A 12,958-nucleotide genomic window follows, 5' to 3' on the forward strand; every position below is an offset into this window, starting at 1 on the left:
ATCGTGGGTTAGTGCTGTCCCCACACTCAGCTTGGCAATGTCCCTGACTCCCCGGGTGGCAGCCTACGGGAGAATGGGAGTTGCAGCAGCAAAGGTGGGGAAGCAGAGGCTTATGAAACAATTCCTAGCCCAGACTCCAGTGAAGTTTACCCAGGCACACCTGCCCACAGCCTTTGTGAGCCCAGCCCTGGTGTCCACTGGCAGTGAGGGACAACAAGGAACCAGCCAGGGATGGAGAAGTGTGAACGGGGTTTGGACAGATGGAACCTGGGGTGTCACTCCTGGGTAGGCAAAGCCATCTGCTACCCCTGACTGGTGATCAGAGAGGCTGGCTAAGTGGATTGAGACCTGGGTCCAGTGTGTGTGACCCAGGAGGAGGGAACTCTGTCCTCTTTTCAGACAGCATGCTTTACTGTCGGGCCACTATGGGTAGTGGTAGAATGAAGGCAGAAGCCAAGGCCTGGCAGATAAATCCCTGTGTCCCCAGGCTGCTTGGGCTTTGACCTGGAGGCTCAGCCAGTCAGCAGATGTTGGTAGGTACCTTATCATTCCAGAGAGACGTTCTGACTGACCTTCAGGACCTTGTCAGCCAAGACTGTGCATGGTGGGCAACGGGGGAGGTGTCAAGACCTGCAGCAAGGCTCTCCATGCTCAGGACCACAGAAAAACATGGCCCCATTCCCTAGCACTGTCGCCTTAGACCAGAGACATGCTTGGCTCACCCAAGCCCAGCCAGTGACTAGCACAAGCAAACAGCCCCATGAACTCCCTGGAAAGAGAGAAGATGATACAGCCGCCAGCCAGAACCTGCTCAGCGTGGCCATCAGCTTGAAACTCCTACCCCAGAGCAGCAGCCATGGCCCACAAAACTGAGACTGAGTATGAATGCCATCCTAGAATGGCAGGCCTAGCCCTGCTGCAGGTCAGGGAGCCCCAAAGAGTGACAGGCATGGCCCTTTAATCCGGCCTCAGTCTCAGATGAGTCACCATGAGTCACACAGAGGGCCCCAAGCCCCCACCACAGGCTTCCCACATGAACCGGCCTGCCTGGGCCAGGAAACAGCTCTGTTTATTTGGGGTTTCTTAACAGCCCCACCCCCATGCCAGGCTGAGCCAAGTTCTGAAGGCCGTAGTCTCAGCACACCCAGCTGTTGGCTCTAGTTTTTTGTTTTTTTGTTGATTTTCAAAAATAAACGGAATCTGAAGGCCCGGAAGTTTTGTTCAGCAGCCTGACCCAGAGTACAACCACCAGGGCCAGGTGTTTAGGGCCTTGAGAAGAAAGGCAGGCTGTGAGAAATAGCCCTGGGAGAGAAGATGACCTCAGGGCTCCATTTCCAACATGCATGCCCTGAGTGGAAGGCCCTCAAGCAGTGTGGTGTGCCAGCTCTGGGCAGTCACAACGGCCATGGAAGAGATGGGGAAACAAAGGCACAGAATAGGAAAGTGAACAACCAAGACACACCTACACTGTCTCTGAGGCTGTTCACTGCCCAGCTCCATCTTTATGATTAACAGGGATCCATACCCATACGTCTTAGAGTGCTTGAGTCCAGCCAGCACACTTGACACACATAGGAGCCTGGTTCTGATCCCCATGTCTGACTGACTCTTCAATGGTGTCCCCCAGCTAGGCAACTCCTTAAGAGAAAGACCCCACAAGTCTCTTGTGTTCACTGTGCCTGGGTTTTCTTACCGGGGGACAGCCGTGGCATCTCTTCCTGGGTCATCAGCCAGCTGTGATTATGAATGTGCAGGCTTGGTATTGTGTGAGGCCTAATGGGGGTCGGCAAGTAAATCTAGACATGGCGTGTGTTTCCTGTGCAGATGGGACTGGGAGATTGAAGGCAGCATCCAGCTTCCCACATGGGCCAGGTTTTCTGCCCCTCCTCACTCAGTCACAGGTGGAAGGATGGTCCATAGGGGATGCTGGGAAACTCTGTGAACTGAGAATAGCCTCACAGCACAGCCATGAGCAGGCAGCACCTCTTCCAGGAGTTGGCTCAACCAGCAGAGCCTGGAATTTCACAGCCAGAGGTGCCTGGCTGGCCCCAAGCCAAACACAGGTCAAGGCTGGGATCTCCTGGAAGCTAACCAACTGGTATACACTCCCAGAGAGCAGCACAGAACTGGGATGTGCCTAGGTTGGGGCTGTGTGCCTTGGGCAGGCCACCCGATCTCTCTAAGCCTTGTTTCCCAACCTAGACAACAGCTACTGTATCAGCCATGGAGAGCTCGGTGAGGCCGACTCTGGACCTGGTGCCCTATGCCTGGGGTGCTGTGTGTGGTGCCTCGCACCTGGGCTGGTGCCCTGATCTGTGGCTGTGAAGAAGGGTACTGTGCAGTATGTCTGTTCCAGACTGGGCAGCTGTCCTCCTCTATCTTCTATTCCCTAGGAAGGACTTGAGTCTGAGGGCCACAGACCACAGCACAGTCCATGACATATGGATCTTAAGCTAATGTATGTGGCCAGGAGACTTGGGTCACTGAGGGACAGGCAAACATTTAAAAGAAGGAAAAACAGTGAGCTGATCAGCCATCCAGGCAGGCAAGCTGTGGCAGGAATGAAGCTTTAGGGGCTGTGTGCTCCACTCTCTCTGCTCACTCCCACGGCCAGCTCATCCTAAGTACCAAGTACTGAGGATACTCTAGAGCAGGTCATGACCTTCTTGGGGTCACATATCAGATAGCTTGCATATCAGATAGTCACATCATAATCCATAGCAGTAGCAAAATTATGGTTATGAAGTACCAACGAAAAAATTTCATGGTTGGGGGTCACCACAACATGAGGAACTGTGTTAAAGGGTCGCACCATTAGGAAGGTTGAGAACCACTGCTCTAGAGAGGCCCTCAGTTATGGAACAAGTGTGATTTTTGGCCTAGGTCTTGAGGAATGGAGAATTGGCACATATGACAAACGGACTGTGTATGCAAAGGCAAGTGACACTGGGTATAAGAGTCTGGGACTGGAGCTGGGACAAAGGAGGTGAGGACTCTGTGTATAAGATCTGGATATTTAGGTCTTAGAGACTCAGCTGGAGGTGTACAGGCACAGGTACGTGGATATACATGTGGTACCATAGATATACAGGCACAGCTTGAGGTGCCCAAGCCTGCCATGCGTATAGTTGAGGCATACATGTCTGGCCATGCTTCTGCCGCCCCAGGAACAGGGTCTTGTGACTGCATAACCTATTCATAACCTATTCACCAATGTCCTCTAGGGTGGCCATCATCTCATGGGGCTCAGGTACTGTGGTACATCAAACAGATCAGCAAAACCAGGACTTGGGGCAAGCTCTCTCTTACTTTGAGAATTCTAGGGTAGCTCACTACAGCATCAGAACCTGTCTTTATAAGATACCCCAACATTATTCCCTATGATGAACTCCTAAAGGCTTCAGAGGTTGTGAGAGGAATCTATGACACCTGACCCTAGGAACTCTGGTGGCCACCTCCCTCAAAGCCCCAGGCTGTAGATGTCCTGCCCAGTCTGCAGTGACATCTGCATAGGTCTGCATCTGTATAGATCTGGAACCTACAGTGAAGGCCAGGAAGGTTGCCTGCCTCACTGCTTCCAGAGCACCTACAGGCCACTGAGCACAGGCAGACTCTTGATGGACATGGGTGATTATCATTCTGTCTAGGTTGCATTATCCTCACAGAGCCCCATGAATGCCCTGGAGGTGGATGAAGAAGGGGATCTGCATGGGACAGAACTTCTGAACTCACAGTTCATGGAGCAGTTCCTTGTACTAGGTTAGAACACACAATCCTACAAATAAATGTATGAAGCCACTCGAACCCTGCCAGTCCCCACACACAGCCATACCACTGACCAGTTCCGCTGTCTCAGCGGGCAGAGGGACAGATGCAGGACACTTCTTGCCTGGTTAGTCTCACATGCTCAACTCTGAGCCCCTAGAAGCTTCTAAGAGGAGGAAACACAAAAGCCAACCAAAGCTCTTAAATAAACAGCCTGTCGGGGCCTTGCACATTAAAAGCTGCTTGCCTATTAAGTCTTTGTAAGAATTTCCCAGGGCTCCCAGCTCTGATCTCCAGTAACATGTGGGTATCTACCATCACTGAGGGGCTGTGAGACATTGAATCTAGGGAGCCAGCAGGCAGCTAGCCACCTGTAAATAGACCCTTGAGCACATATCATACTAGCGAAGGGACCCTTCTCTTGAGAACGCTTTTCTAACATGCAGGTGGGACCAAACAGTTTCCACCATTTCCAATGGAACTATCTAACAGGGTCCAGGAGAGCTACAGGAATCCATGGGTCCAGACATTATATGACATCACCTACTGTGTGCAACCAAGTGCTGTATCCACCCCTCCATGCCATGAGGCCCAGAGTGAACAAGAAGCAGATAGAACAGACAGAGGTACAGATTTAGCAATGAGGCACATTGGTTAGGGAAGCTAGCTCAGGGTGGTGGGACACCTGAACCCAGAAAGAGAAACCCCGATAGGTGAAGGATGAAGGAGCAACTGTGGCCAGTGGGCAGAGCATGTGCAAAGGCACTGAGGTAGGAGGGAGGGAAACAGTAAGGTGACCAGAAGATGAGAAGGTCGCAGAAGATGGTGTGTGTGTGTGTGTGTGTGTGTGTGTGTATGCATGTGTGTTGGCAGAAATAGGGCTGAAGAGTCCCAGTAAGTGAAGTGGAGTTATGGAGAGATTCTTGCTGGTAACATGCAGGACAGACTGACCAGGGTCACCTGGCTGCCAGGTGAAGTGATGCAGGAGGATAAGAAAGATGGAAGCCAGCAAAAGTCGTGTTGGCTTGGTCTCCCTCCGCTATCCAATCTGTTCTGAGACCCCGTGCTACAGCAGCCTCCTGCTCAGACATTGCCTACAAGTGGGACTTCATCAGGCCTCCCTGTGCCCAGCACATGCATGAGTTCAGAACATCTGGGTGTTGTGGTTTGTGCTCAGGCTGATTTGATTAGTGAGTGTGCTCACAGTGGACATGAGGGGATGACAGGTGTGTGGACAGAGGCTAAGACCTCAGTGTCCTGGGGCAGTGCTGTCAGGTCCAAGGTCACTGGTTCTGTCTAGCTGAAACCATCCTGACAGGACTGAATGAAGATATTGTGAAGGACACTTGTGCCCCTCCTTCTGGCTATCAGACTACTGAGCTAGTGCTGAGCCCGGAGAAATTGGGATTTCCCCAGGAATCTCATGCTGGGAGGAGGCAGGAAGCTGCAGGGATGCATCAGGCCAGCAGGGAGAGACTGGAGCTACAGGTCAAGGATGGTTGTGAGCTGCTTGGGAGCTGTTCCTCAATTTAAACCTAAATCTCATGTCAGGACCCCTAGCTGGACTTGGGGGTGCTGTCACTGGTCCCTTTTGGTTATTTTCCCAATGTGGCCACACTGCTTTAATTGGCCCTTTGAGGATGGATGGCAGACCCTGGCTTGCTAACATCTCTGATAATGTGTCCTTCCTCTTTGGCTTCAGTACCGACGACAACTTCTTGGCAGCTTGAGCTTTGATGGTGGCCAGTGCTCTAAATCAGATCTTGGTCTCTGCTCAGCCCAGGCCTCTCCACTCTCTCCATCCTTGCCAGGGAGCCTCATTTACTGTCCCAGCTCAACACCTCTCTTAGGGGACCTCATCCTGAAGCAGCAATAGTACACCCAACACAGGACGTAACACTGAGACTCAGCATTCATTGTCCCGGGGGCTAAAGAATCCTTGCAGGGGTCTCTCCCAGGCCTGACATCAGACCATTCATGGATGAGTACCCAGAACACAATCACCTGAGGACAGTGGGTCTGTAGAGCTTAAGGTCCTGCCAACATGCACAGTAGTTCTGCCATTCCTAGTGATAGATACCTGCCTGACCCTCGGGCTGATTTCCTTCTCTCTCTCTCCAGACCTCTGTGCCCTCCACGGTCTAGAAGTCTCAAGGGTACCAGAAGATCTGCTTCACTCCATGCACTATTTCCAGTTAAGGGACAGTCAGGCACAGAACCGATTGTTTTTACAAATGGCTCAATCTGTGAAAAATCAATCTCCATCCCTGCCCATCTCTGCTAATAGTACTATCTGCCACATGGGAGATCAGAGAAGGGTACACCAAAGACAACCAAGATAGGAGGAGAGTAATGCAGGTGTCTGGCCACCCTGAACCCTCTGATTCTCAGACAGTAAGGACCAAGATGAGCACACACAGCCAGCACCCAGCACACCCTGACAGAAGAAAACAAAGCAGGAGTTGAAGACAGAGACCAGGAAAGATTGCTTGCCATTCATTCCTTTCTAAGTCACTGGAGGACTGTAAGAAACAGGAGTGTGTCTGGGTCAGAGCCTAACAGCTCACCAGACGCTCCCAGGCTGCTACACTAGGCTTTAATTTTAACTCGTTTGTGACTTTGGGGACATTTACCTTTGGGCCTCAGTTTCCCCATCTAGAAGGCCAGAGGGTTGTCTGAACTATTCTTAAAAGCCTGCCCAGTGGAAGTGGGCAGATTCCCCCCTGGGCCTCAGTTTCCTCAGAGCAAGGCTTTTTGGATTCCTGGTGGAGCTTACCAGAGGGGCAGGCACCCTTCTGCAGCTGGCGCACCGGAGTCCCGGAGATCTGCAACGCACGACGGCTGGCGGCCTGCAGCGCGCACACGTCGGCATAAGTGTGCCCATCTGTGCCACACACGGTGTGGGTCCAACGGCAGCGGCACACGCCGCGCACGCACTCCAGACTGTCCCCGCACGGCGAGTCCAGGGGGCGGCCGCAGGGCTCGCCTTCGCTGGCGGCGCACACCAGGCAGCAGTTGCAGAGGTCGGGCACATAGCCCCCAGGGCAGCGAGGACTAGGACAGCGCGACACGTCGCAGCGCGAAGGACACGGCGCCTCCGGGGGCTCCCGGGCCAGCGCCAACACAGCCAGCGTGGCCAGCGTGGCCAGCGTGGCGGGGAGCAGCGCGCGCGCCTGCATCACGGAGAGGCAGCGGCGCAAGAACCGCGGGGACACCAAGGCCGGACGGCTCAGGCGCACTCTGGCCGGGAGCGCAAACAGGGCATGGTGTGGGGACTGACCCGGCCTCTCTCAGCCCAGCGTCAGCAGGCGCTTAAAGGCCAGGGCTGTCCGCCCTAGCTGGAAGGGGCGGCCCTGCCCGCCGCCAGCCCCGCCCCTGCCCCACGGGACCCCGCCCCGGCTGGTGGGGGACCCACCCGGAGCCTCCTGCTCCCCGCTTGCCTGGTGTGCACTTTGGGTGACAGGTCTGCCGGCCCAGGATGAGGGCCTGGGGAAGGGGAGCTGCTTAGGAATACCCCAGTCCTAGCCAAGGACCTGACCACAACCCCAGAGACATGAACAAGTCCAAATTCTGTCCCCAGCTCTCCTCCACAGAGATATCTCTGCTCTACTATCCTGAGCAGCCAGGCTCAGCAAGGCTGCAAACCCAGACCCCTCCTGCTCCTCATCACTCCACCTGGAGACATTGGAGCAGATACTTAGAAAGAAGCTGGGTGCCCCCCCTCCCATCTTCAGCTGGAGGGTGTTCCCCCAGCTAGGAAGGGGGGCCCATCTGCCTTGGATCGGGGTCTAGTCTGGGCTCTCTCGGATCTAGAACTCTGGTTGCTGCCCGTTGTCCTGCTGTTTCTTCTACAAGGAGTACTGAGCACTTCCTACCTCAGAGTCGTTGGAAGTGCCAGGATACCAGGCAGTGCAGGAGTGGAAATCACCTGCTCAACTTTACCCCATCACCTCATGGTGCCTTCTCACACATTCACCAAGCTACTTCAGACCCAGGCCAGGTAGCAGGGTGCAGGGTGTCAAGTTGCTAAATGGTCAGTCAGTCTGGTCAGAGCTTCAGCAGTCAGAGGACCCAACAAAGCCTCCCCAGGAGATGATCCTAGGTTGAATGAATACGTAGCTCCAGGGGCTGGAGAACTTGGTATGCAACACTGGAGGGAAAGAAAGCCAAGCAGAGTATCCTGGCAGGAAGCTGTTACTGGCTGGAGTTTCCCAAGAGCACTAGGAACAGGTAGCACTGGGGGGTATGGCGTGGTATGGTGACACCTCTGCTTCCATGGGTTGATAAAGCCACACCTCCCTTGGATGGATGTTGGTGGAGGGCTGGGGAGCAGTCTGGTTTGTGTCTGTGCAATGCCCAGTGGCCAGGCAGCAGAGTGGCCTCACCAGACTCAGTTGTTCAGGAAGAAAGGAAGTGGAGTTCCAGGTGTGAGCACTCACCTGGTAGTGGTGGTGGTGGTGGTGGTGGTGGTGGTGGTGGTGGTGTGTGTGTGTGTCTGTGTGTCTGGGGGAGGGGGGATAGTGGTAGTGTGTGTGTATGGGGGGCGGTGAGGGGTAGTGGTGGTGTAGTGGGAGTATGGGGGTATTACTGTCTCTTCACAGAAGTGTAGGCCAGGTCTGGTTCCAGACTTCTCTTATGCAGATGGGGAAACGATGCAAGGGTTTGTACAATGCTCTACGGTGTATAAATGGCCATGGCAAGCTGTTCCACATGTTTTATTCGGCTCCCTGTGCCGTCCTGCCCCTGGGGTGGGTATGAGGCCCTCAGAGTGAGGCTGGAAAAAGACAGTGGGTTACAGGCTGCGCTCACACATACTTTGTCTGAGGTCTCAAGTCCAACTTTTTCCCTCTGGGTCACATCGTCCTCCATGGTCATCTGATCTGACCCTTAACGTGGCTGCACAGGATGCTTTCAGTCACTTGTACAGAAGGGAAACTGAGGCTTGGAGTTTAAGGATAAACACAGCCGTAGCCTCTCCTGAGAGGGAGTCCACTCCAGGTCCCGTCTTTGTTCTGGAAGCTTCCAGGGAGTCTTTTGCAAAGGCAGGGCAGTGGCTCCCCCTGCTGCCTTTGCCCTTTATGGTTTCTCACTCAGTCACAGCGGCACCTTGGATGTTTCTCTGGAGTCTGAGTGACTCCAGGCCTTTGACCGCCAAGGGCCTGGCATCTCCAGTATGGTCCACCAGGGTAGGGCAGCTCTTTCTACTCTCAGGACAGATAGAGGCACCAGGCACTTAACAACCTTTGTCATCCAATAGTGTGGGTAGGCTATGGACTGGCTCTTCCCTGATGCCCTCTCTCCAACTGTGGTGGGTGGCTGACTTGACCCATCCAGCCCCATCAGCCTGTGTTTTTCCCCTTCCCATGTACTGTATAGTTCTTCACTATGGACCAGCACAGAGCTGGCTGCAGCCAGGGTGAACCAGGGTCTGCCTCCCTCCTGGGCACCCCAGACTGTCCATCCTACTTGGCCATGGCAGAACAACAGAGCCAGACTTTGGCTTCCAGACCCTTATGCCTGACCCTTGCTGCAGCCCAGAGTCACGTCAGATGAGATCATAGCTAACATGGCTTTGGGGGCCTCGAAGATCATCCCTGGCCACACCTGGCATGTGATAAGGTTCCTCAGCCCATATTAGTGGGTGACTCACAGGGTGGGCCCTGTGATGATATAAGACATTGTCTACAGCCCCTCCTTTGGGAACTCCCTCATGGAGGTGCTGAGAAGGGCAGGGGCAGCTGCTAGCTGTTCCTAGGAGCTTTGTGAAGGATGAGTGTGATCATCTATGACCAGTTATTGTTAATCCTAAAGATGAGAGGAGAAAGACCACCGACCCAAATCCTTATGGCCTAATTAAGTAAAGCAAACAATTGATTAAAACAGGCTTTTTAAACTCATAGACATGGGATGTCTCCCCCTAAAGGTGGGGTTCAAGAGGTCAGCATTGGACATGAGGAAGATTAGGTTTTTATAGCCCAGCGGTAGGGATTTCCAAATGAGGGATTTTTCCAGGCAAAATAGGCAGGCTTACAAAAGCAGACCTTAACAAGGTGGTCATAAGAAGATAGTCATAACAAAGTAGCCATAACAATATTTTGAAACAAAGGTAGGGTTGCAATATGGTCTTTACAACTTTTTGAAACAAAGACATGATTGCCATTCTTGGAACAGGCAGTACAAAACCATTTGTAGTTAAGGTTACAGGTGGAGCATAGCCCAATTCTTAAGAAACCGTGGTTTAATCACAAACAAGAAGGAGCCTAGTTTGTCTTTACTATAGGATGGCTTTCAAGCCTAAGATGGAGTTAGGCTGGTTCATCATGATGAGTCTCTATATGAACTGCTGCCCACTGCAGAAATAAGCTTCAGTGATTAAGGGTGAGAGCTGCACTAACATACAGTTATAAACATAAATATTTAGAAGGCAGTTTTACAATATGCCCATTCAACAAAACAATCTAGGGTCTATGAATGCTCCAGCCATGGACTTTTGACCAAGTTCACAGTATCAGGCATGAATTCCCTCTGTGGAATAGGCTTCAGATCCAATCAGAGACAGCTAGTAACTCCTATAACAGCCATGCCACTATTGTAAGCACACCTTGTCTGGCTGGTCAGTATGCAGGGAGGATTTCAGGATAAGACCATCCATCTGTACCCCTCCCCCAGCAACCTGAATGCTACCTTGTAGCATTCTGAAAGCTAGTCAGCAGGGAGGAAGTTTTCTAGTCAGTTCCAGGTTGATTTCTCTATATCCTATACTCAGAATGAATGTCTCCAGCAATAGGGTCTTACCATTCAATGATGGTAGGAACTCAAAAACACTATCAATAGCCTGTGTCGCTTTGGGAGCCTCTGGGACCTCCCTGACTGACAATCAGAGGGAGGTATCCCACACCTGATACTGAAACTGTCACTTGATAATCTGTATCTTCTAGGAGCACCATTGTCCACCCATTCAGGGTACCTCCATTCAAGATTCTAAAAATATATTTAAAATGAGCTTTCAAAGTAGTGGGTTTTAAGGATTTCTCATATCTCCTTAGTTTCAATTAGCCCTATCCACTCATCCTCTCTCTCTCCTTTTTAAAGTGTGTGATTGGTCGTTTTGGTCATCTTCATAGAAATATACAAGTACCGTTACAATTAATTTTAGAATATTTTCATTATGACAGGACCCCAGACCTGAAAGCTGACACTGGCCACCTCATTCTCCCAGCCCCTAGTCTTATCTCTATGAATTCGCTAGCTGCTCTGAGTTTTTCCCATGAATAGGATCATATTACCTGTGGTCTTCTGTCTGCCTCCTCTCCCTGAACCTCAATATGTCCAGGTTCATCAGCACTGTGGGATCAGGAATCACTATGCCTCCATTTTCCTTTGCATGGCCGAATAATATTCCATTGCATGTCTAGACCACATATGTTTGTACATTCTTCTGACAAAGGATGGATTTTTTCCCCTCACTTTTCAGTTATCATGAGAAAATGCTGCTGTTTGACATTCCTGTGTGAAGTCTTACGTGGGCTTATGTTCTTAACTCTCTTGAGAGTGTACCTAGGAGTACAGTGACTAAGCCATGTAGTGATGCCATACTTGACCACTTAAGGAACCACCAAGCTTTTCCACATCTCTACCACTTTCCACCCATACCATGAGGCTCCATTTTCCCCAAACCCTCAACAACTCTTGGTATTTTCCATTGAAAAAAAAGACAACAAAACAGAAAACCTTTTGTTGCCATTCTAGTAGCTATGACGTGGGGTCTCCTTGTGGTTTTGATTTACATTTTTCCAGGGAGCAGACAATACCACATATCTTCTGTATGCCTTTGGCCACTGTGTCTCCGTCTGGGAGAGATGTCTCTTTATAGTCATGGGTAAGTTTGGTGATATAGATGTTTAATCCCAGAACTCAGGAGTTATCTGTACATTCTTGTTGCTTGATCAGCCATGGGCATGGTTCCTTTGGTTTCTTTAGGGGCTTCCTGGATTTGGCTCTTACTGTTGGGTTCACCCTTAGTTTTGAGCAAGGGTTTATGGTGTGAGGTAAGAGGTCCCGCTTCATTTGATTGTATGCAGGTATCTGTTTTTTCCAGCACCTTTGGGCCAACACTATTCTTTCCCACTGGCACCTTCTCTGCTCCCTGCCACCTGCTCCGTGACCCTCTACAGCAGTCTGTTAGGTTTACTTCTAGGATGCCGCAGGCCTGGGCCTCCACCACTTCAGCCATAGACCCATGTTCACCCTACCTTGGGTGGCTCTGACTTAGTGAATAGGCTCCCAGCAAGTTCTCGTAAGTCCTCTGCCTTCCTTTTCCTCCTCTTCTTCCTCTCTGGAGAACTCTGAGCAGCTGCTCTCCCCTGCCATCCCAAATCCCAAGGAGGAGCTTATCAATTGCCAGTGGCTGCAGACCTGACAGACTGCCCAGACTGCCCTTCCTCTCTGCAGTGACTCTATGGTGGCTTCTCTGCTTCTTTAGCCCTCTGCACTCTCTGGGATGCTCCACTGCCCCAACCCCCACATTGCTTTCTTCCTGGCCTCTATGTTCTTTAGTTCTATGTTGATCTTGTTAGTTTTCTCCTAGCACAAGGCCTCAGCAGACACTAGCAGACACCACTAACACACCTTTGAAATGCTAGCCTCTGGAGCCGGGAACCAAACAGCCTCATTAATGTAGCCACTGTCACATGTTCAGCCTCAGTCTCTGAATGCGGATTAAGTCATCTCCCTCCAGCCCTCCCTCACCCTTTCTGTCCCTTACACATGCCAGTCTCAGTGCATCTCAGGAGAATTTCGGACCCATCTCATTCTGCCCTGTTGTCTTCCAGCACTTGTCCTAAGATCATGCATGGCCTCTCACACTCCCAGTGACACTGGTCAAAGGCCAATTCAGGCCTTTGTGGAGCCAGGAGCAGAAATGAGGTGAGGGTTCAGACAGGCTTAATCTGAATCCCAGTCCAGACTAAGCACTGCTTGCTGTCACTGAGGCCTCTGCCACAGAGCTGTGCACAGCTTGTGTCAGCGGGGACTCCTCTCTGGGGAGAGGAGAGTAGGGAATGGGCATGACTGCCCTCTTCCTTTCCCTTCCCTGCTGGCATCTGCTGCTTCATCCTGCAGACCAGACACATGGAGCCTGAACAGAGAGAACTGAAGATCAAGGAAGTGAGCCACCAGCCTCCACTGAGTGGGG

At 51.8% G+C, this 12,958-nt stretch overlaps 1 protein-coding gene across 2 annotated transcripts in view; it reads right to left on the reverse strand.

Annotated features, from left to right (window-relative positions):
* The window catches only part of Htra3 (HtrA serine peptidase 3), a 29,674-nt gene extending 22,298 nt beyond the window's left edge, over positions 1-7,376 (reverse strand). For both annotated transcript variants that reach the window (XM_031341763.1, XM_031341764.1), the window contains exon 1: positions 6,542-7,376. In XM_031341763.1, the coding sequence (XP_031197623.1) occupies positions 6,542-6,944 (403 nt within the window). In that variant the 5' untranslated portion in view covers positions 6,945-7,376. The remainder of the gene's footprint in view (positions 1-6,541) is intronic.
* Between the last annotated feature and the right edge of the window lie 5,582 nt (positions 7,377-12,958).

Source organism: Mastomys coucha, unplaced genomic scaffold (assembly GCF_008632895.1).
Source record: "Mastomys coucha isolate ucsf_1 unplaced genomic scaffold, UCSF_Mcou_1 pScaffold22, whole genome shotgun sequence".
Taxonomy (NCBI): domain Eukaryota; kingdom Metazoa; phylum Chordata; class Mammalia; order Rodentia; family Muridae; genus Mastomys; species Mastomys coucha.